The 25,531-nt window shown below is 36.3% G+C and overlaps 1 protein-coding gene across 1 annotated transcript; it reads right to left on the reverse strand.

Moving 5' to 3' along the window:
- Nucleotides 1-73: 73 nt before the first annotated feature.
- On the reverse strand, nucleotides 74-25,136 carry Pitslre (cyclin dependent kinase 11B pitslre). The gene is made up of 12 exons (XM_074087972.1): nucleotides 24,822-25,136; nucleotides 24,199-24,354; nucleotides 23,163-23,992; nucleotides 22,337-22,564; nucleotides 22,013-22,232; nucleotides 20,761-20,929; nucleotides 18,743-18,925; nucleotides 5,011-5,155; nucleotides 4,649-4,770; nucleotides 4,136-4,360; nucleotides 2,216-2,434; nucleotides 74-1,723 (listed from the first exon to the last, which is right to left on the reverse strand). The coding sequence occupies exons 1-12, from the start codon at nucleotides 24,905-24,907 to the stop codon at nucleotides 1,526-1,528; spliced, it is 2,781 nt and encodes a 926-aa protein (XP_073944073.1). The 5' UTR covers nucleotides 24,908-25,136; the 3' UTR covers nucleotides 74-1,525.
- Between the last annotated feature and the right edge of the window lie 395 nt (nucleotides 25,137-25,531).

A 25,531-nucleotide genomic window follows, 5' to 3' on the forward strand; every position in this document is an offset into this window, starting at 1 on the left:
GACATTATCACGAAATTATGAACCTATGTAGTGAGTGATGTAACGGAGGAGGGGTGTAAATAATAAATAGGAGTGTTGTTAAAACATGTTATATTGTACCATATTGAAATTGTAACGCTAATTAGCCTAAATCACTACGATAAAATTACAATAATTAAAAGCTAGGTAGGTACACATCCAACAGTTTAACAAAATGATCATACCTATTTACACAATTCAATATTTGAACTACATGAAATTAGTCCAAGAGGTAAAGCCAGTCTGACTGTCCTAGTTAACAAGATTGATTTTCTTGCTCAAACTAACTGAACATGTTTCTACAACAATATTCACATATATTGCAAAAATATCCATTTATGTAATCTATGTACATATCCGTTATATTATAATATAACACCCAGCATGTGGCATTACTTTGTGTGAGTAAGTATACAAACTAAGTTTATAATTATAATATATTTCATAAGTACATCACTGATTAATTGATTACTTACATATAATTTTACCCGATATTTGAATGAAATCCAATGTTTTTTGAAAAAGATTAAAAAATTGAAAAAAAAAAAAAACAATTGTAAACCGGGACAAAAGTACAAATATGTAGAATTACATACAATTTTGTAATGGGTACAATGGTATTATTTGTGTTGCATTGTTTAATTTACAAAGGATAATCAAAAGAAATAAAGTGTTTTTAAATTTAAAATTAAAGCATATCTTGTGTCCAGATCCAGACGGTGATACACGGGTATACAATTTAAGTTCCAACAATTAGATCATAAAAGTACTAGCTGTTTAGTAGTTAAATGTGTTGTCTGGTTACCAGCTATTTGAACTTTTAGCGCGATCGTGTGTTGCTACCATACCATAATGGAGCATTACTTCTGTCACCAAAGTTCACCAAACGAATGCACTCGAGTACGACAAAATGCTTCTTTTTCCATAAGTTGAAGCGTACGTGACTCTAATCTAATTCATTTTTTGCACGCACGGGCCGAAATGAACGAGTTTACTTTGCACGAGTTTACCACGTCAATAAGAGCAATAATATGAAATTTTTGGTTTCTTAATCGGTACGATAGCGACGACTCTTAGGGCCTCCCCACATCTACCGACGCGGAATCTGCTCAAGCCGATCAAAAAACTCTTTATGTCCACGCAACAAGAGCGTAAAAGACGTCGACGCGTCGGCAGGCGTCGCCCGAGGCGATACGAGCCGAACCATGATTTGTTTGCTCTTACTTATTATTGCGTGGACACAATGGTTTTTTCTATCGGCTTTTGCTGTAAGGTGCAGTTCGAGTGTACCAATATTTCCATATAAACATAGTTACTTAGATTTTGTTATAGGCGTTATTGAGTACCGAGCGAAAGCGAGTGATCGCTAAATATACGAAAACGTGCACAAATGGCAGTTTCTATTGCATACGGTTTAATCGTCCTTGCGTGGATGGTTTGTTTGCACAGAGGGTAAATAACAACAAAATCACGGTAGGTGTCACCGAGTTTTGTTGCGTGTTTGCCGCTAGAACTTGAGGGAGAAGCCGGGCGCGACGTTGAGCGAGCGCGCGGGCTGCACGCGGAAGCCGAGCTCGTCGTCGGCGTGCTGGGCGTAAGCAGCGCCGCCGGCGGGCGGCCGCGGGCTATGCGTGCTGCGCCGGTTGCCCTCAGACTTGGCCGGCCACGTGGGGAACATCGCCGGTTCGATCGCAACTGGCTGCTCCTGTTAATACAGATCAATGGTTTAGTGACGATACCAGTATACATTCTTAGTGACGATTTCTTAATCCTTACTAATAGTAAGTAACTCTGTCTGTCTGTCTATCTAGATGAAATTCTGTATGGAGATAGTTGGTGTTCCGAGAAAGAATATAGGCTACTTTATAGGAAAAATGCATAGTACCCGCGGGATAGCGATAAGCGAATACTACGCACAGAGTCCCGGGCAGCAGCTAGTAGGTTATAAAAAGTTGCTGACACTGTCACTAAAATGGACTGATCTGATTAAAGAAGTTACGAAAATAATTTAAGTGATCTAGTAAGTTAAATAATTCTGCAGGTATTGCACGAGCAAGAGACCACCACCACTCTATCAAGAGACTTAAAAGACATGTAGAAGTAGGCATAGGGTATTATACATTTTCCATTAGACTTCGACCGCCGAACAATTTAAAATAATGATAAAGCAAGTTCAGAAAACTTATTATTACGCTACCTTGAAATAAGCGTGTTCAAGTGCAGCGTCGGCGGCGATGCGTCTCGCAGGGTTGTATGTGAGGAAGGCCTGGAGCAGCGAGAGCCCCGTCTCGGAGAGCAGGTCGGCGCCGACGCGCGCGCGCAGCCCGCCCGGCGGGTGCTCCGCGAACGTCATCTTCTGCACCGCCGGGAGCTCGCTGTAGCCAGGCCACACCAGCTCCGAAGGTGTGCCTAGGTCCTGTAACGAATTTTGATGGCTTCTATTAGAAAATATGAATAGGCTAACAACTAGAAATATAATTGGATGTACCTGTGTCACGTTGAAAAGGATTCGAAACATAATACGGTCGAATATAATGTACCCTGCTCAAAAGCGTTTAGTGCTACATACCTACTCATAGGTGTTAAAAACCAAAGAAATAGCTAAGTATATGAGCATATCTATATAAGTACAACACAGGTTAAGTATTTTAGCCCTTTCGAACCCAGCCGAGTATGAAAAGAGTTACATGGTTAAATGGACTTTATGTACAATACATGTCAACTTCAAAATTCAAATGTAAGAGTTATGACAGTGGACCTTATGTACAATCCATGTCAAATTCAAATTCAAATGTAATTAACCCGCATAATTGTATCGGCTGGGTTCGAAAGGGTTATTATTTACGTGTATAATCTAACAAAATAACTCTAGGTAACTGAGTAGAAAAGTTGTAATCCTAATCAGGCGCGGCGCACTCCGCGATATAGGTGCGATTCTGTAAGTATCAAAACACCCCACGCCGGCGTGGGTTAACTCACTAGGGCTATGAGCACCGCCCGGCATGCACGCTCGCAGTCTCGCTCGAACTAGTCGCGCCGAGTAACGCTACGTGTAGGTAGGTGTGTGATTTTCGTGAAACTGGTTCACGATGAGTGCAAAAAAATATTTAACCTAAAATAAACCTCGCGATTTTATGATTGGTGAGGATATAAGAATATCTATCATGAAATAGCGTGGTGTTTCGATTTTTGGGATGAGGAGTAGGTATATATTTAAATTGTACAGTTTGAGCGCTGAAACAGTATATGTATAGCCACACTAAACAGTATGGAAAGTACATAATGTTATCTGAACATTAATTTTACTTTTTTGGAAATCCATGAAAATTTAATTAATTGCAACACTACACTTCTTACTATTTTCTATTCTGTACATAACATTACACTAACTAACCCAATTCTGTTCGAAACCATTTAAGTGCGAGTGCGACAAAAGAACAGATGTACTTCGCGATTTACCAATGCCCACTGCCGGTGTACAAAACCTTTTAGGCAGCCGACGACGCATTCGGCACGCGAACTTGTACAATTATCCATTTTGTGACCGTCGGAGATCGTAGGCGCGTCAATTAAAAAATGCTAGAAAACTAAGTATTTGTCCGAATTTACTTTTAGTTATATGTGAGTATTATTTTTTTATTAATTTACAACCCTATCCTAAACCAAAAAGTTGGTGCTGAATAATAACGACCTTCGCGCGCAGCACTAGAGTTCAATGTTGCTTGGTGGTGCGCAGTGATTTTACTAATAAAAATTACGTAGGCATATAAAATGGCGACTTTCGTCAACATCAAAAGAGAGAACCTTCTGTACTTATGCTTATTCTGTGTCGCTAATGGAAAAATAACCTTAACTGCTTTTATTTTTGTGTTGTGTTACTTCATAGTAGTTTTAGCTTATTTAATTTTAATGTAGTTTTCGTTTTTTTTATTGTATCCGATACTACTTAATCTTCCTAGTTGATGGTTTATCCCATTTATTGACGAAGGTTTTATAAAAATTAGAGGTATTTTTCAACCCTTCCTGATTTGCAATCATATCACTCTAACATTATTCCGATCGTACCAAACAAGAAACTTTAGATCTCAACACTATGAAACTCAATTTTAGTACTAACCTTAAATATTCTATTCAACTGGTCCACTTCAGACTTGCCAGGGAACAGCGGATTCATCGTAATAAACTCCGCAAAGATGCAGCCGACGCTCCACATGTCGATCGGCGTCGAATACTCCTTGCCGCAAAGCAGCAACTCTGGCGCACGGTACCACAGCGTCACCACTATAGGCGTGTACTGGCGCAGCGGGGATCCGTACTCTCTCGCCAGACCGAAGTCACCCACCTGAAAAACAGCGTCATTAACTACCTACTGAGGTCCTACTTCGTTCATTTTCACGATCGCTACAAGTGATAACAAAAAATAAAACAAACAAAATATTAATAAGGTATCTCAATATCCATTACATAAGAATTCTCATGTGTACAGTCACGATCGTTAATTTGGGACCCACTTAAGATCGAATATCTGTAATTTTGTATGACAATTCAAAGGGCTTTTTCACGAAATGGGTCCCAAATTTACGATCGTGACCGTACTTGATCCCTAGACACTTTTCAGAAGAGCACATACCTTTAGAATTCCCTTGTGAGAGAGCAAAAGATTGCTGGTTTTGAGATCCCTGTGCAATATCCAGTTATCGTGCAGGTGGTGAACAGCTTTCAGCAATTGGGTCATCAGACATTTTACTTCTCCTGAAATTACACATTATTATTGAGTAACGTCATTGAAAAAGTAAACTACATATTAACGCACTCAGTAAGAGTGGATCCTATATTCACGTAATTTAGTCACAAAATGTGGAACTCTCACTTATAGAAGTAGTTTACTGAGGGTAGTCCCTCCATAAACTCCATTAGGTAAATTTCATAATTTAACAGTGTCTGAGAGTAGAGTAAATAACAAAGGGCGAGTCACACTGGTTAGATATGTACCTGGCAAGAACACCTGTTTTTTCCCTCGCATCGTTTCCATTAGGCTTTTGAGGTCATGCTCAACGTAGTCCATGACGATGAATATTTTGTCCATGTTAGAACCTACGACGATCTCGCGAACGGTCACGATGTTCGGGTGCTGGCCCTGCAACAATACAACAGAACGTGTCGCTTGTTAGTCTAAATGGGGCGGACTAGTTCCCACGGGACTATCGGCAACTGCAGTGCCAGATTTACCTTCAGCCTGAAAAAAAACAGTACCTATCTACAGCCACCTTCAGACATATCGTAGTGCCACTAAATATTAGGACAAACCGTGAAAATAGAGCATTCTTCACAATATTTATGAGCACTGTGACTGTTTCGATTTATTTTATAAGGGTAAATCGAAAATTAAAGTAGAAAAATAATGTTATAATCAGAATTCTGTTGCAATCGTACATACATGTCATGTTTAAAATTATTTAGCAACAAGCACCCAAAAATCTAGACGTTTAACGAAGTTGCGCCTAAGTTCCAAACCAAATATAGAATTATTTTACTATTATAAACCTATACATCAGGGGCCCGTTTTGTAACCAACAATAGGTAAGTATTTTATGTTAACAACCTTTTAATGGGGCTCTTGCAAATTGTATTTAATCGTGGAAAACTAAACCTCGCGAAGCGTTAGGTTAGGTTAGGTTAGTAGTAAATAGTTTCCGCCAAATTGTTACGAAAGTAAACTACAAACGAAATTGAATTAAATTTGTCTTTAGTGAATAAATAATGTAGCAGAAATGAAAAGAAACGTTGTCTGTAAAGTTAACACAGTTAAAAGGTGTTTAGAAATGGTCTTTTGCCGCTCCCAGAAGTGGTTGTAACACAGTCAAAAGGTGTTTCGAAATGGGTTTTTTCTTCCAACTTCGCCTTAATTTCATCATAACCGCACTAAATACCAGCACAAAGCGGGACTTTTCTGCTCTAGAGCAGAAAAAAATGTATGAAAATCCTTTATTGCATTCTTTTAGATTTTTTAAATTGCAAAACCAAACAGGTAACACAAGTATTTTTGCTATAAAATTAGCCTGACGGTCTAATGAAATTTTACAGATTGCGTACAAAAAAATATTGCTACCAATCCTATCAAAAATAGTAAGTAACCGTATTAAAAAAAAACTTTGTGCTTGGTTGGCCAACCTGGCGCCCGTCCGAAATTTGACAGATCGCGGGTAAAAATATCTGCTACTAACTCTGCCAAAAAAAAGTAAGAAATTAAAAAAAAAAACAAATTGGCGGGAACCTTGCGTATTTTCTGTGGTCATTTTTTGAGAGTTCGAATGTAAACTTACAAAAATGGAATCATCGAGTGCTAGTGACATTTATTTCCTACTAATTGTTTAGCATGACTTTTTTTTTCATCTACTATTCCTGTAATAGTTGAAAGCAAAGCAGATTATGCACCTCGCATTAAGTAATCATATATATTGCCCTCGTGCTTCTTAAAGCCCTCGCTAACGCTCGGGCTCCAAATCGGCACTGGGTGCAATAATAAATAACTTTCTGCTTGGTGCAACAATCTATTATTGCCGCTCCCAGAAGTGGTTGTAAACAACCCAGACAGGGTTTTTTAAAAGTTAGTAATGCAAACAAAAGAGGATCTACACTATTCTGCACTGTTAGCCTTCAAGAGGCATTATTGGAAAACTATTTCATATTAAATTGTGACGAAGTCAAAGTGATAAAAGAAAAAACGTGCACTAGGTTCTCGCATCAAACACAATTTCATACTAATAACAGACCAAAATCTACATGTATTCATATCATTTGCTTTAATTCCATATTGGCTTATTCTTTGACGCATATCAAGTGTAGGAGCAACCAATGACGCTAATAAACATTTTTGACTCGCCTGTCATCCACAAACTAATGGTAGAAAAAATATATATAAATTTCCTTTAAAAATCACAGCTTACATTTTTTGGATAGTAAAATAGAATGCTCAGTCAGCGCCCATATTAATACATTCTACGTATATATTTCCTTAATAGATTTAAAATCATGGAGTGTTCCATTAATTGAACAAAATACATATTTTTGGTACGAGACTACAGAATTCTGACAATAAAGTACTTTGAGAAGTGTTTAAAAAACTAAATCTAGCTTAATACGTATTTCTTATAAGAAGTATTTAGCCTACTGCGGCCCAACATACAACAAAATATGACATCGAAATTTAAAACTTAACATCTCATAGATAAAGTTGAATTTATTTTTTTGTAAATTTGAATGATACCGAGAAAATGGCACTTTATTCCTTTTTCAAAAGGTATAACTTCTATTGCTAACAATATGTACTAGTATTATCACTTTGAACCCCAGGAGGTTAACACAATTTTATATAATTTGCTATGCCAAGTAAAACAAGGTATATTAAATGTACAGTCTGGCAAAAAAGAGTAGAAATTAAAGTGGCAACACTGTAGTGTTCTCCCTTTTAGGTTTGACAGGGTTTGAAAGGGATGACACTGCAGTGTTGCCACTTTTTAATTTCTACTCTTTTTTGCCAGACTATATGCGCTGATTTATATCATAAAGAATACGGAAAAATATGAACATAATAAAGTACATGTATAACCCTCTTTTTGACGCAGTAGATTAAAATCTTGTCATTTATTTTGAGTTCTGACGTTTGATCATACTTTTCAAACGTAAGTAAGTATATAGTTAGCCGAAAATAAGGTTCGTCACATATTTTAGAACAAATTGTTCGTTCCGATACAGAAAGTCGGCATAATTTTAAATAGCAAATAAGTTAAGTAACAAAGAACATACAAAAATGTTTCACTTTGCATAGAAAAAACCAATAGTAACATTAATAAAATAAATAAATGAATAAATTTATAAGGCTTACTAAGCTTTTAGAAGGGAAATGCTTAAAAGTATAATTAAATGGCTTAAACACGATTACATACTACAGGCCCTGGCCCCATCTTGGAAATAAACAACTTGTGCTGAGAATCCTTACCTACTATGTTAGGTAAATCAATATTACATAGACAAAAATATAACGAAAAAGAGATTTGTAATGGCGATACAATGTCATCCGTCAACATGATACTTATTTTATTTAATACACCACCAAAGATTATACATAATTTTTGATAAAAAAGAAATCATTTTTTTATATAATTGTTTTATTGGTTGTACATTTAGTTGACTGTGCTTACAATGTCATCCGTGTATACCAAATTTAAAAATAATACAAACATTTAAACCGGGCGAAATCCTTATTTTGTTGTTGCCAAGATTCAAAGGACAGAAACAAGGGAGGCACAACTTTTACAACTTTCGGAACTATAACTTATGGACGTATTTATACTTAGGAAGTTGAAAGCTCAGTATATGCATTTTGATAACAAAACTCAATTACCCTGGAGTGTGGACTGTAATAGTATGGTATTTAAATAGATCAATTATTCTATTGCCAAAATATTCATAAATAAAGTTATAGATTAACAATACAAAAAAAACAATGGTTCGTACGCCAACCCAGAAACAGGCTATTTAATTATACAGTGTTTGGTAGCTAAGTACAAAGCTTTAAGGGGGTGATAGCCGAGGTATTTTTGAACATTTTTATCTATATGTTCAAAAATACTTCGGCTATCACCCCCTTAAAGCTTTGCACGCAGCTACCAAACATCCTATATCATCCTATAACAGCCTTCGCAAGTTTTAAAGCTAAGTTCTTATTTTATTCTTCAGACAATTTGGCTTGTTGGTAGAAACTAGTCATCGAACACAGGGCTCTTCTATGACTTTAGTAGGTATTTAATAATCATTCGTACATGAGAACTAGCCAAGTCAGACCTTAGGGTTCAATATATTATCCTAAGTTATAAGAAGAAATTATATTTTAAGTTGTTATAAAATATTTTATATTGTTATAAATAAATTTCAAGACCGACCATTGAACTTGGCACCTTGGCACTTGGCACCCATTCAGATCTCACTTGTTTTGTCGTTAAAGTCAACAATCAAGGCATATATCATAATACTGAACTTGACTCTCATTTCACATTTATGTTTTGATGGGATTTATCGTTTTACAAGAGCATAGAGAGGAACAAAAGTAACGTTACACCTATACTCACGTGTTTCACATTAAATATAGAAAATGCCAACTAAGCGACACAAAAATATATTATAATACTGATCTAGTGCACAAATCATCTTGTCGCACGAGGCATCGGTGAGGGCATACACAATCAACATGAATACCTTACAGGCACTTTTTCCTCGCTATATTTCAACGCGAACTTTTTAGTTAACCTAATACAAAAAGTACACAATAGGCAATATAATATAAGAAAATCGGTGTAAGCGCTACTTGCGTGCCCGCGGATAGTACACAATTTAACTGCTTCCCTTAAAGCGAATGATAAAAAGACCCTAACACGTTCCATAAAACCATTACTAGAAAATTATTTGATTTTCAATAGTTTTAAATCGATGCAATAAAGCTAAAGCATCCGCGATACCATATGTCCAACTATTGTAGTTATGTTAATATAACTAGGTACTTATTTACGTTTTAAAAATTGATAGAAATGCCGACCAAAATTAGATCATGTTATCCACCTGTTACCTTTGCATTAATCCTTACCCAAATAAATCATTTCATATTCAAGACTGTTTGACCTTCCATTAAAAAGAAATTACTAATTTAAAAATATCAATCCAATCTCTACGTCGACGCGCCCCGGCTTCGCGCGGGTATAGTTTTTCGGAAAAGGAGCTGAAAAGGTGTCTGAAGTGCCTTTGAGACCTTTTTACCCGACTTACTACGACTTTTAACGACGAGGAGGGTTATTTTGAAAATTGCATACGTGCGGTGCCAGGGCGGGGCGCTAGTTATTAATACAAGTTGAAAAAAAATGTGTGGAAAGAGTTATGATTCAGACCTCACATTATTCATATCTTGGCATTTTTGCATAGCTTGCATAACTTTGTATGTACATATAAGGGTTATACGAGTAAACCATAATTACTACTTTATTCTTCAGTCAAATTCGATAAAGCATGGGGGAGTTAAGGATGCTAAGATTTACTCGGACGTCGTGGGACCTTTTCTGCCCTCATAAGGCTTGGCAGTATCTCATTTTTAGACATTTGGAATAAACTGAGAAAATGTGTAAATTGATTTCGCATCGCCTTAAGGTTTTATTGTTCTTAGGGGTTTTTGATAATGCTGTAGACAAGATACGGCCAATTTGCTTAGTCCATCTGATAAAGAATGTTTCATGCTACGTGATGCTGATGGTATAAATAACTCGTGTGTTTTGTGCAGCAATAAGACTAAATAACAATTTATGATCCACAAACCTCTGACACACACTACACACACTTCACAAAAGCCGACTTCAATAAAGCACTCACAGCCGCTGTGTTTAATGTTTTCTACACTAAAAAATATCCGTTATAACTCATACTAAGTAACACTATTTATTTACAAGGTCAAAATTTAAAATCAGGTTAAGATTTATTCACTAATTGATAATAAGTACGCGCCGTCGGCCGAATTACCGCGTTCAGCCACTTTTTTTTCTGCCGCGGCGCATGGCAAGAGTCTAAAGCGCTATTTAGCCTCCGACAGGGCGACAGCCAAATTGGATGAGAATTTAAAATTGTTCTTTATTCAAAATGCTTACACCTATTGCTTACATTTTGGTGATAGATATGTTTTTATTAACTTGTAATCTAATGTAACTAACTATAACTAATTTTTCGTAAATTTTATTTTACCACTTTGTTGGCATAATTACTTCATAATATATCCATGCAAAATTACAGTTTTCTAGCACTAATAGGCACTAAGCTAAGCCGCGGACGGACCAACAGACAGACAGACGGATAGTCATGGCGAAATTATAAGGCTTCCGTCTGTCATTTTGGCTACGGAACCCTAAAAAAGGTTGTATAATGTTTTCACCGGTGAGGGCAGCGAATACAAGCTGTTGAAAATGTAAAAAAAAAATAGCCACATGAAAATATTCGAGTGCGTCAGATATTGATAGTGTATGCCCACGTTCCCTCGATTACGGAGGTACGTCAGTTTGCATAATGAGAGTAGCCACGCAAGAGTGAACAATAGGAAAAAAAAATACAATTTTGTGTCACTCCCACTCCTTATGTTACGCTCTAATTATTGAAATATACTCTTTACAGCTTGTACCTATTTAACCCTCGCTCGAGTATTTCCAATTAATGATTTGGTACATACAGGGCGGTGCGAAATCTAGCGGTGACCGTTATAGTTAGAGTCATTCACGATGACGCGTGCCGTGGTTCTTATTACAATGTCATTAATGTCTAATTATTACAAAATCACGCGTCTTCGTGGATGGCACTAGGTATATCTTGCTGTAAATGCGAGTCGCGCAGCGGCCGCCTGCCTCGCGCATCGCTCAGTTCGCCGTGATACATAGTTTTGTACTTTTGCGCATTACGGTCATTGCTAGACTTTCGTGCCGCGGGCTGTATTTACTATAAGGCTGCTTTTCCACCAGAGATGTGCGAGGATATGTTGCGCGGAATGTGTTTGTCATGATCATGACCATGGCCCTGGCACGCAACACATTATCCTCGCACATCTCTGGTGGAAACGCAGCCTTGCACACTTCGATAGAGCAATTAGGTGTAGCGAATCCGCTCAATATATGTATATGTTTTTTTATCAATCTACCGCGCAGTTGATGACAACTATTTAGTATTTACAAATGTTCCATTTGGCAGAGTAACGTTACGTTTAGTCGGTAGAAAATCAAAGATTAACCTTTCGTCTATTATTTGTTTTTCGGCTTATTAACTCGTATACCAACTGAATCGGATGTGTATCGTTGAGCTGCGAAACATTACTCTGCATAACAAACAACTCATTATGTGACTTAATCGATGAGCGAATCCATATTCGGTAAAACGTTGTCTGCGAAACGTGAATCTACTAAACGTTAGTCAGCAAAACATAAGGTACAGTCAAAGGCATAAATATATATACGTTACAAAGACGTCAAAATATGTATACATCTATATGCCACTAAACATAAGGATGTGTATATATATATATATAACGCTATGGCTATATAGATATTTATGCCCTTGACTGTACATAGGTACAAATAGAATAGTCCCACCGCGCACAAGTAAATCACAAAATCTATGTAAATACTATATGAAATGTCTCTTCAAAAGGTAGGTATAGTAGGTTTACTAATATGTTGCATATAATCGAATCTCATAATTTTGTTTCTCATAACAACCTTTAGCAGAATCATTATATCACCGAATTACTTTTCGCATATTTTTTTTCTCATACTATCATTTCTCATAATTTTGAAAAGCAGAATATTAACATCACATAATATCGATGAGAATAATATTTATATATTCGAATAGTTGCTACACAGAAAGACATCTCATTAGTATATATATAAAAATGAAAATGAAAAATCGATCTAGCTTGGTCTTATCTCTGGGAAAACGCTTGGTATCAAGTTTTAGCCCGTGCGGAGATCGGTCGCCCAGATAATAATATTATTGTGTGAGTACGGTTGTGAATCTGACACTGGCTCAGTATAATGCTGAAGCGTTAAAAACACACCAGCGTTGTTTTAATTGTAGTTCTATATTAACTTAACCTTTATTGGCAGCAGTGCTGCCACGGCACGCTCGCTTCGCTCGCTCGGCTCACGCGCTGTTGTAGTCGCAGTTCTAACCTAACCCAAGCTACTATGTGGCTGCTGTTCTGTTCTGGCGCTTTTCCTGCTGCTGTTACAGCACGCTTACTTTGCTGGCCTTACTTTAAACCTTAACCCATTCTTATGGTAGCTGTTAGTACCTTTAACTATGTCATTACGCCATGTTAAAGTCAGCGCTATTTAAAATTCCGTGTAAATAGAATAGTCCAAACTAGTATTTTGCTATTTAATATTCTGCCAAAGTATATTCGGCGATAAGAGTGTTCTGCTATGTAGTACCTATTCTGAGAAATTACTATTATTCGAACAGATAATTATGCAAAGTGATGATAATGCAAAAGTATCATTCGGCTAAAAAAAAAATGAGATACCTGTTATGCGAAGTGTAATTCGGAGAATCGATATTGTGCAAGATAAAGGGAACCCGGTATAGTAATTGTAGGTACCTATAATTTTTAAATGTTATTGTAACGGATAACTCACGTCTAAAATCGAGGTTAGCTCGAAATGTTTCGGGCTAATTCGTAGTCCTTCTTCTAGTGGGAGCAACGCGACTCGGCGGCTGCCGCAACACGCGCACTAAGGCACGATTTTTTTTGCGCGATTTTAGATGTGAGTTATCCGTTACAATATCATTTAATATGAGTGAGTCTCACGGTAGTTCCATGTTCAAAATTGCAAACCTATAATTTTTAAAAGCTTTTTTTTTAACTAGCCCTGTTTCTTGTTGTTGTTGGGTAAAATATTTTAAGCTCCATTTTCATCCACTTCCAGTGGTCGGATTGACTTGAAATTTGGTATAAAAATGTAAGTTGGATGATAATGCAAGAGAAAGTACAGTCAGCAAAAAAGCTTGTATTAAAATGTGCTTAATTTTTAACAGAAACTTGTTATTTTTATTATTATTGCATATTGTCTTCGAGACTAAGTTTTTAAACATCACATTTTAAAAAATTGTGAAACTTATTTATTATACTAGCTTTTGCCCGCGGCTCCGCCCGCGTGGTATTCGGTTATCGCGCGCTGTTCCCTCAGGAACTGTGCATTTTTCCGTGATAAAAAGTAGCCTTTGTCACTCTCGGGGCCATAAACTATCTCTATGCCAAAAATCACGTCGATCCGTCGCTCCGTTACGGCGTGAAAAACGGACAAACACACAGACATACAAACACACTTGAGCATTTATAATATTAGTAAGTATAGTATGGATTACTTAAGTAGATCGCACGAAACCCATAATTATTTGTTTTTCTTGATTTGCCGAAAACAGATCACAGTGGAATTTAACCATTTTAAAGAGACACTTCTCATACTACATATTATTATGTTTGCCATACGGTTCGCAGGATTATATAGTATCTATTTGTAAGAATTATTTACATTTAAGCCGCAGTATCTGAAAATAAAAACAAAACATTTTATTCCAAGCACAGTAGTACTGCAGCGTATTCGCCAAATTTTTATTTTTTACGTGTAATAAAAAAGCTGCACCACAAATATTTGGCAAATGCGACGAAGTACAATGCTGTATTACATTTTGGCTAATATTACCCTCAATTTGTTTTTATAAATACTGGAGGCTATATTGTCTGACGCACTCGGAATCGATTATCGCTATCTTTCTGTCAAACGATATAAATGAAGGCAGAAAGAAGTGGTGAATGCAGTCACGAGCCCTGGACAATATGACCTCGGCTGTCAAAACAGTTACTGGGTCTGTATTCACAATAATAATACTAACAAGTTATTAAGGTAGAATAAAAAAATGCATGAAAAACAAAAGTCTGTTAAATATAAACGGAGCATTATGTAGCCCAAACTTTAGTTAACTGTCGCAATACAATACAAATGGCACGTTTAATGCACTCGTTGTAGAATTTGCTAGTTTTGACATTAGTAAGAAAACTGAATAGTGAAGAAATTATTGGATTGTATTTATTGGTTTGGTTAGTTGTTATTATTTTTTAATAAACATATCCACCACATTAGTATGAGATCTAGCCTATCAAATAATTATCTGTATCCATGGTATATTTTGATTGGCTGTTTGTTTATGTAAATCCACAAGAAATAACAAGTTTATGGCTGTAACTGTACAGTTACCTGCATTAATATCTGCCCAATCGTTGGAATTATTATTGTTTTAAATGTCTTTGAAATGTGGATGTTTAAAAATAATTTTGAAATAAATTACTAAGGACCTTCAGAAATGAAATTCTGTCCTTCAGCTTCCATATAAATAAATTTATGCACTACTTTCGCGCAAAAGTACCCTGCGAGAATGATGTGTGTGATAGACCCTTGGCTAGAACGCCAGGCTACTACCATGTTCCTTCTTTACAATACATCTATATATACTTGGTTTAGATAGGTATTTAACTAAATGTAAACAAACTTCAGTTGCCAAATTTGGTACATTCAAGGATTTAAAACATTTACTTATCTATCATTGTAATACAAACTAGACTAGTGTATTTCAATACATAAATAAATGTTTAGATAGTTTAAAGGGGGAATTTCAATGTTAAAGACACCAATCGACGTTGTTTTGTTTAAATTTAGTTAAATAAAATACCTACTCAAACCAAATTTTGTGACTTTTTGAGTGAATCACGTATGTATTTAGAGTTTTGTCCAATATCTGGTTTTTACTCCAATCCTAGTAAACCTTACTAATATTATAAATGCGATAGTAACTGGCTATCTGACTGTTACTACCTCTTCACGCTTTAAGCCCCAAACCGATTTCGAAGAAATTGGCTATAGCAGGGGTGTCCCAAGGTGGGGCTCCTGTTACCCCGGAAATTTGGGCAATCTGGTGAAAATCATCATTGCTTATTCCAACTAGCTAATCTCCCTAGCTGTAAAGGCGCCGTGGCGAAATACTAGACACATATAGTTGCGCGCAAACTGAAAAAGTTTGGGAAAACCTGGTCTATGGAGTTAGTTTAAGACCCTAGGAAGGACATAGGATAGTTTTAATCCCAGAAATTTTGCATAGTTCCCACAGAATAACAATAACTGAATTATTCACAGACAGAGTCACGGGAACAGCTAAACTTAACTTAAGCAGTTTTATACTGATAACATAATATACATTTTACTACATAACTATTATATTACATACAGATTGTCCCATTAGTAATACGACAAACTTAAGGAGGAGATAGGTGAGCAAGTCATCTACCAAATATAGAAAAATTACCTTAATATAAAAGTATCACCATTTTTAGGGTTCCGGAGCCAAAATGGCAAACACGAAACACTTATAGTTTCGTCAAGTCCGTCTGTCTGTCTGTCCGTCCTTCCGTATGTCACAGGCATTTTACTCGAAAACTACAAGATGTATATCAATGAAATTTGGAGTACAGATGTCTTGTAAAAGCCGCTATTTAGTTTGGGGGGGGGGGGGCGCACTCTATACACGTAACAGAAATTGAAAAAAAAAAAATTCACTCCCATCAACGCGCGGCACATAGTTCGACAGCTCTTTTGAAAAGATATTAAGGTTTCTCAAAAACTTTTTGATTAAGTGAAGATTTCCGGAAATAATCGCTCCCAAAGTAGCAAAAATTGTGTCCCCCCCCATCTTGTAAACCGTTTGTCCAAAAAATATGGAAAGGTAACGCTTAATAAAAAGTTTCAACGAAAACTGGTTTCAACCTGATCGTTACTACGTATACCGTTTTTGAGTTATTGCCGAAAAACTGCGCTTCTCAACAAAAGGAAGATACGCTCTTTTTCTGGTAATAGATTTTAAGTCTGTAGAAAGTGTATTTTTTCATAAATGTGGTGCATTTCTTTATAGTAATGGCTACGGAAAAAAAAATACTTAATTGACTTCGGCAGTTTCATGTGTTTTTAATTTGATTAAAATGATAATTTCACGTTGTTCCTTTCTTTTAAGATACTATGTTACTTAGGAAGAATTATTATTTTTTGTCCATTCTTTCGATTGGCATCATAAGAATAGGGGAGATCTTTTTTTCACATTTAAGTCGGTTAGATTCCCAGACGAAGCAAGTAATTCTTAGATTTTTTTTAAATGCAGAATTACTAACTTTTAAAAATAAAGTCTTTCAACAAAATATCCTATCTACGATATCTCAGGTACTTTACCTTGATGTCCCATAGTCTTGGGACACTGTATAATACTAGCACCCTTAGGAGATGAGCCACGAAGGAATTGCCTTAAAACTGTCACAATTCCCAACTTTTGGTGGATTTGTACCCCTAAAAATCATACTTTTAATAAGTGACCCACGAGACGGTACCATGGCAACCACCTACACTAAAAAGTTGATTGACCCAGGTATATAATTTATTTTTAAATATGAAAACTCTAAATTTGTAGAAAATGGTCCAGACTTTTACTAAGGTAATTTTTCTATATTAACCATTCGTACGTCAGAAAAAAAAAACTGCATTCAAGTCTTGTTTGTTTCAAAGAATACAAATTCTACAGATTAAAACAAAAAAATAGAAAAAAATAACCTTAATTTGGCTGATATGTATCTGTGTCTGGAGTCTGGACATCCGAGTGGTTAAGTTTGTCGTATTACTTACGGGACACCATGTATTAGCAGTTGCCAGCGACTTCGTCTGCGCTATTCCCGCGCTAATTCGCACGCTACTAACGTAAAACTTAACTGGGGTGGGGTCGTCTACATCATAGGTTCTCAACGTGGGCGATAACGGTCCAATGTGAACGTAAAAAGCTGTCGTCTGGAAGACAGTGGTAATAGAAGCTCAGAAAAAAATACAAGGCGTTACTTAATAAGAACTTTAAAAAATAAAAACTTAAAGGGGATGGTGGGTAGAGTAGAATATGGTTGAAAACTTATGCATCTTCTATGTAGCGTGCACCAGACATTTATCTTTGACCGAGAAACTGCGTAGTCACATAACAATAACCTTAATTATATGATTATCAGAAATCTGAACATAGTCAAATTATTTTGAATACTTTAACTAGTATTCAATAATTAACAGTAATAAACGTTATGCAAACGCAAAAACACCAAGAATTCGAAACAAAACGGAAAGAAGGTCAATATATTTTACATAATAGATGGAATTGAAATATCCACAAGACCTTCAAAGATTTGTCACATTAGTATTATATTTAGCAACTTTATTATTCATATTTTTTGTAACTGTCTTAACCTCTTCACCGCCAGTCATCCAGTCGTTCCAGTCAATGGACTCCTCACACGCCACGGTCATCTATACATGACCAACATTCAACTCGAAATTAATCCTTCTGCAATCGAATTAAAAATCAAGTTGATTGGTCGCTAGTTTTTCTGTGGGGTAAAGAGCACGTCATTTCGTTTGTTTTGTGGCGGTGAAGAGGTTAAAGTACAACTTAGCAACTAACCCCCATTATTCATAAACACTTCTATGTCAAATTACCAGATGCAGACAAAACAGAAATTTGACTAGATCATTTTGTGACTTTTTTATGAATAAAGAGGTGAAATGTTACCTGGATCAGATGAGATGATAGATGACATCCTCCTACGCACTTCAATATAACTATACCACGGATATTGTATCGCCATCTCAAATAACCTTTGTAGCTCAATAAATATAAAAAAGCTTTTTTCGATAATTACTCGTCACCGAATATTGCGTTCGTACATAGTTAAAGAAGAAAGCATTGCAGGGTAGACGTCCCCTGGAATAAATTCCTTATAAGATACTTAGGCCCGCCCGTGTATCGAAGTTGTTAACCCTTGCAATTGGGTCACACCTCTAGCACAACCCTCTTGCAGGTAAGAGGTGCCGGGCCTGTAGGAATAAAATACAAGGCATTAATCAATTGCATTTAACACATGAGCCATCGAGTGCTTCACAGCTTGCGGCTCAAACAAGCTGCTTCAATTTGAAAGTAAGGTTTAATGAAATACCTTCTAACAGCCAGCAGTGATGCATTGAGATGGCTCAAGTGAGCTTACTCTAAATAATTCAAATTTAAAATGTGATCCTACCTTAAGTAATGTGTTGATCTCTCTCAGAGAAGTGATAGGGAAGCCTTCCTTTTCTTTTTCCATTTTTAGTCGTTTTAAAGCAACGATTTCATCACTTGTTTTGTCACGCGCTCTGTAAACAACTCCATATGTGCCTTCTTCTATTCTATTCAGACATTGAAACTCCTCAACTGATCGACATCCCTGTAAATAATCTTAATTAACACATGTTTCAAAATGTTTATGCTGTGATGCTCACCATGTTAATTACTTAAGATTTAATTGTCATTGATTATTATAAACCAGCTTTAACCTGCGAATCCATCTGCGAAGAATTCTTTTATCGCAATTCTGCGGGAAATATGCAATTTTCCGTAATAAAAACTATCCTGTCTTTCCCAGGGTTTCAAACTATATCCATGCCAAATTTCACCTAAATCAGTTCAGCATTTTAAACGGTAGTTAGAACCAGAGTCCAAGCCTAATAATAATAATCAATGATTAATATTAACATAGTAAAAGAGAACAAGTAGGTCCACTCCGACCCTCTAGGAGACTTAACTGCCTGCTCCGGCGCGGACGCTTAGGGTTGTCGACGTCTATTTTACATTAATTACCTACCGGCACCTATCTGTGTCTAGAGAAACCAGACAGATTCCATGCCGTTTTATTATTATTATTAAAAAAATAAAAATATTATTTATAAATTCGCCGTAATGGTGATACGACTCATGTTTACCTATACATAATACTATAACTATATTGTTTATAGGTAGGTAGGTATCTATTATTTTTTTATATGTCCTTGCACGAAACTATTGCACTACACTTATATACCACTAATTTACAACTATACCTAATACAATCAACAACAACGTTCCGTCTACTTTGAAGCCGGTCTGATTAGCTCGTGATGATGGCAAGAGACCTGACGGAATGACGCTTGTTCCTTGGCAAATCGGACGGCAGCTAATTTGGAACGCCACATGTGTGGACACATTGGCGCCGTCTCATCTTGCTAAGACATCATTGAAGGCTGGTGCGGCGGCTGCAACGGCCAAAACAGGAAAATGCCGTAAATATGAGAATCTGGCAAACAATTTCATATTTGCGGCCTTTGCTGTTGAAACGCTTGGTCCATGGGGTCCCGAAGCAAAAAAGTATTTAATTTTTTTTAAAAGAAGCTGCCCGTTCCACTGGAGACCATAGGGCTGGCTCTTTCCTCGGTCAACGTATTGGCATTGCCATACAACGAGGAAACGCAGCCAGCCTTATGGGCACCCTGCCCAATAGCAACGACTTGGGTGATATTTGTAAATATAGATTTTTAGGATTAGAGTAAGTTAATTTAAGTTCTTTTTTTATTTATTTCTGTTAATTATTGTATATATTATGTGTTTGTTTATAAATAAATTTTCCCTAATACAAAAAATACCTAAGTACGAGTACGCGAACGCAAAAGGTGATCATCTCGCGAAGCGAGCGCAAGACGAACGAGCTAAAATAAAGCTAATAAAAAAGTACGGCACCGACGGCAGCGCAGCCTTGACAAAAGAAAACTTAATCCTCCTTAAATTATCAGTGTGTGCGTGCGGCAGGTGCGTGCGTACCGGCGCCAACCGGCGCGCACACATTTAAGCCGCGCGATGTACTTTTGTTCGTAGTGAGCCTACTTGTCCTCTTTTACTATGATATTAAGGTCCTTCAATTTTAATATCACGCTAGCTAAAGCTCGCGTGAGACGTCTTATTATTGTAATGACGAAAAATGTAAGTTGATCCTTATTCTTGCTTATGAAATATTTCATGTTTGTTCCTCATTAATTAACACGTAAATTTTGTTTAAACAGTTATCTGTATGGGAGTTACTACATAAACACTTTATAAATAAACTTGAATAGATATCAAAAACAAATAAATTCTAGAATAGCTGTAGGTAAGTGTCACAATTCACCAATTAAGACATTTTGTTAATTTACAAAATAGCAAGAAATTAATAGGTAATTAAGGACATAGTACAACATGATGTTGTTTATTTACCTGTAATGCAGGGAAATACGGTGGAAGAGCATTTATAACCTCTTCTCTCAGACGAGCCTGCTCTTCGTCTTCCTTGGGTGGCTGTTCATCCACAATTTTGCCATTTTCTCCCAAGGGAGGAGGCGAGAAAGAATGCGACCTACTCCTACTTTTAGATCTTGTTCGCGATCTGGAAGTTTGAAATCAATTAGTATATGAAAACCTTACTTTAGTACTAGTAAAAATCATGTTCATACAAAAGATGTGGAATATCCAGGAGGATCATATAAAACAATAAAGTGTAATGGAACAGAATCATGTACATAGTTTATTTATTTAAAAAAAAAACGAATATGCTGAGGTAGTAGCTGCTGTTTCTTCGTATCAAGATTTCAAAACTTGTTATAGTTTCAGAGGTACCTATACCAACCCTTCTTAGTATTACATCCCGTATATTGTATACACAGACACAAAACACAGATAGTTCAGAAGCCAATCTCCTGTATGTACTTCACTTTTCATACCTACGCTTGGCGGTCGCTCTAAGGTTGTCAACTATGGCTTATGCACCAAAAAACTATTGTGGTAGTGGCAATCGTATCTAGTTGTTTGAAACGGGAAGAATGGAAATATAAATTAATAACTAAAATATTTTAATTTTAATGTTGTTATATTATAAATTTGTCACAGAAAATATCTTGCGACGATTTCGTTATTGGCGAAATTCACGATTATTTAATTTAAACAACCGTCCACTGAACAACTGTTCAGTAATAACTTTTTTTTTGTTGCTCCATTATTGCACTAAAAAGTTCACAGACGGGTGTCTCAAGCGGATGGCACTCGCGCTCGCACTGGTCCCAACCGGTCCGAGATATCGTGTCCATGAGCAGTGTCTGTGTGCATTGCTTGAGCGCACTTGTATAGAGATTTCTGAACTATCTGCCTTTTGTGACACAGACCAGACATAGAATATAATACCATAAATATCGGCGACGTAGGAAAAAGAGAGTTTACACACGCATGTTCAGCTGAGATAGATAAATAAGATAATTTTCCTTATATGCTATGAGACTGTATAGAGCTAGCAACGCTCGTAAATCACCTTTATTATTAATAACAAAGATGATTTTTCTTCAAGGAGTGCAAACAACTGTAATTTTTATTTTTGATCTTGGCTGAATTCATTTAAATTGAAGCTAATGGTAGTGTATTCGAAATCTTAGGTGCTGATAGATTTGACATTGGAAATTGAAGTAAAAACTATGAATACCTTCTAGATTCATTTGATGATGGGGTTGCATGATTCGATTTGCGAACAGGCGGCGATTTTGATTTAGACTTTTGTTTAGGGTTCCCAGTTTTCTCTTCATCCTCTTTGTCTGATTTCCGATCAACTCTATTTTCTTCCCCATCTTCAGATTTAGAATCAACGTCGGAATCAGAATCTGTACTAGAACTAACATCTTCAGTTTCAGTATTTGAGTGTTCACCTGAAAGACAAATATTAAATTTTACAAGGATGTTCTGGAATGTATAACAGTTAACAAGACTTAAATCTACTGTTTACTTGTGATCATAATAATTGTAAACTTACCTTCCTCAGGGTCTGAATTTGACTCTACATCACTCTTCAGGTCTACATCACTAGCATCTGACACAGTGACAACCGAGTCTCCATAATGTGGTGAATGATTAGATTTGTTCTTTTTACTGTTGGGCTCTTCTGAAGATGCAGATCGCTTTTTGCCACGACGACGTCGTTCTTCACGCCTTGCTTCCAATTCATTACGCGATTCATGCTTTCTTTTCTCCATTTCGCGTTCTATATCAAAAATAACACAATTGAAACCCCTCAAATAACTTTTAATTTAAATATATTTATATAGTTGCTTATGTTGGCTATAATATACTATGAATGGTGATCAAAAGATTTTCTTTTACTAAAGTTAATACTTTTAACTCAAATATGGATTTAAGAAGGGAAACCATCTCAATTTCTAGGAGTCAAAAAACAAAAAAAATAATCCTTGTGGAATCACTTGTGAATCTGTCCTGTCTCACACAGCCAATTAGCTCAGACTACTAAATTAATTAAATTGAAATGTTGTATATACACTCATGAAAGGTTCTGACCCAAAAATGGATATGTATGAATCAACTTTGAATATAATTCGGTGGACCGGATTGATCAGTTATGTCAGGCAGAATTAGTGTACACAAGCTTTGCCATATTTCTTGTTACCACTGTCATTTAAAAAAATTAGGCAACTTTGTGGGAATTAAGTTGTTATGATGCCCAACATCTGATATAGATATCACTATTGGAGGTTAAAAAATAATAATATTCCATATATCCAGGGGTATAAAAGGAAACCATTTCATGTCATTTACTACTATAACTGTTAGATCAAAAAACTTACCCGCTTCTAATAATTTGTTTCTTCTTTCTTGTTGGTATTTATCAAGAGGAAATTGTTTTTCCTGCTTGGCCTCTTTCTCTGAGTAATCCCCTTGTCTCTTATGATCCTGACTCTGCATCTCTTTAGTTATTCTTTTATTTAACAGTCTACTTCTTAAATCCTCTAAGACCTTTTCCCCAGTGGTTCTATTTTCTTTTTCATTGTTATGGTTAGCATGGCCATCTTCTGCCAGCAATCTTAATCTAGATTCAATTCTTTCAGGATCTTGACGTTTTCGCTCCATATCAGAAACCTTATACTGCCTTTCACGACTTACATAGATATCTCTTTGACTTTGAACATCTTTATCTCTATATGCCTCCCTTGACCTTGCTACCTCTCTGTAAGATGGATCTCTGTACATTTCCTTCTCTCTGTAATGTTCCCTTTCCTTATAAGACTCTTTGTCTCTAAAGCCATCTTTCTCTCGATATGCTTCTTTTTCTCTATAAATTTCTTTTTCTCTGTATGCTTCTTTCTCCCTGTACTGTTCTTTTTCCCTATAAGACTCTTTCTCTCTATAAGCATCTTTCTCTCTATAGGGTTCTTTTTCTCTATAAAGTTCCTTTTCTCTGTAGGTATCTTTGTCTCTGTAAACATCCTTTTCCCTATAGATATCCTTTTCCCTTATATCTCTTTCACGAACCAATTCTTTGTCTCTTAATTCTTTTTCTCTATAAGACTCCTTTTCCCTGAAGTACTGTTTATCTCTATGGTATTCTTTGGGCATATCATCACGCTCAAAGGTTTTACTTATCTCTCTGTTTGGTTTATCAGACTTGTCACGGTCCCTGTTTTAAAATAATGATTTAGTAAGAATAAATACAAGTAAGAAAATTTATAATTGTTTGATTTTATTACAATAAAAAAATAAAGACAAACTATGAATAAGCACACTATGGATAAACAAGTGTATACTAAAAAAATCAATGAAGAATTATATTGGCTATTTTAATCTGTTTATGATTTTAATTCTTGTGAGAATAGGAACATTTACCTATAAAGATGTTTTTTATCTTTTCTTGAGCTGTCTTTGTATCTATCCTTAACAGATCGCTTATGTCCCCGTCTATCTCTGTGTGACGGCCGAATCACAGCCTGAGGAGGCTTTATTACCAAGGAATCCGCATTATCCCGATCTTCATCAGATAAACTAGAAATAAAAAATATTGATGAGTATTGGTATGTTTTATTGTTTTATCCAATGCATAAATTCAGAAACCTACTATCATTCAAAGACAACACAATCATAAACCAAAATTTTGCCACTAGTTCATGCCTTTAGCTAAAATTAATACTCGACCTAAGTTTACAACACAAGGAAAACGCGAATCTGGTGACGCCGTAGCATTTGACTTAACAACGCGACTGCTTATTTTACAACCAGGGAGCATTAAATAACGGAATCTTCAAAATGAATCTATCAATACAAACTTCGTAAGTGAAAAGGCACATCCAGTTCAGGATAAAATGTACTCCAAATGCGTCTATAAGCTGAGTCATGTGCGTCAATGACAAAATGTTGTTTTAAAATCGATCAATTGGCAAGTTAACGCGGATATCAATAGCAACAAATTTATATGATAACCGACAATCTTTATTAATAAATACAATGCTTACCTGAAATCCATGTCTTCGTCGTCTTGGACAGGGCTCCGTGCTAATTCCCCATCTTCACATTGTTCGTCATCGTAATTATTACTCATAATGACGCTTTAAAGTTTAATATCACAGTAATTTCACGCTAAAAGTATCATAAGCACACACACTAACAGCCAAAAGATACTTCCAAGAAATTGTATTCTGGAATGCGTTATTTTATGAAACTGAATGTAACACGAATTCAACTAACAAAACTCGACATCGACGCCATCTTGCAGTACGTGCAATCGTGCAGCCAATATTGCCAACTTACGAATGAGCGACCAAAGAGTATAAGTACCTATGTAGGAATGACCGTCCGTTGGCCAGAGAGTTGACACTATTTACCGGCACGGATAATACCGACATGTAAGTACCGACCCGATATTTCGTGTACGTACACGCCCATACAAACTGCAGGGCTACTCCGAAACTCGAAACTCGAAGTTCGTGTCGTGCGGTCCCTCTGACACTTATACTATTTAATACGAGAGCGAGAGGGACGGTATGAAACGAAAGCCCTGCTGAGTGTGGCAGTGTGGCGAGATAAAAAAAAATGAATGAAAATGTTTCGTCCGATCCGAGTAAGTGAAGTGTGAAAGAACTTTATACCCTGCTAATGCTTACGTAATGGAGGTGGTGTGGAGGTGGTTGATGATTTTTTTTATAAATGAACGCAGCTTTAAGGA

Source organism: Choristoneura fumiferana, chromosome 5 (assembly GCF_025370935.1).
Source record: "Choristoneura fumiferana chromosome 5, NRCan_CFum_1, whole genome shotgun sequence".
Classification (NCBI taxonomy): Eukaryota; Metazoa; Arthropoda; class Insecta; order Lepidoptera; family Tortricidae; genus Choristoneura; species Choristoneura fumiferana.

Excerpts from the sequence above, each read along its gene's own strand:
- Pitslre (XM_074087972.1), bottom strand. The coding sequence starts at position 24,907 with ATGAGTAATAATTACGATGACGAACAATGTGAAGATGGGGAATTAGCA. Across the intron at positions 23,993-24,198 it reads GATAAAAAACATCTTTATAG|GGACCGTGACAAGTCTGATA; the intron begins GTAAATGTTCCT and ends ATTTTAAAACAG. Across the intron at positions 20,930-22,012 it reads TCATCAAATGAATCTAGAAG|ATCGCGAACAAGATCTAAAA; the intron begins GTATTCATAGTT and ends TCAAACTTCCAG.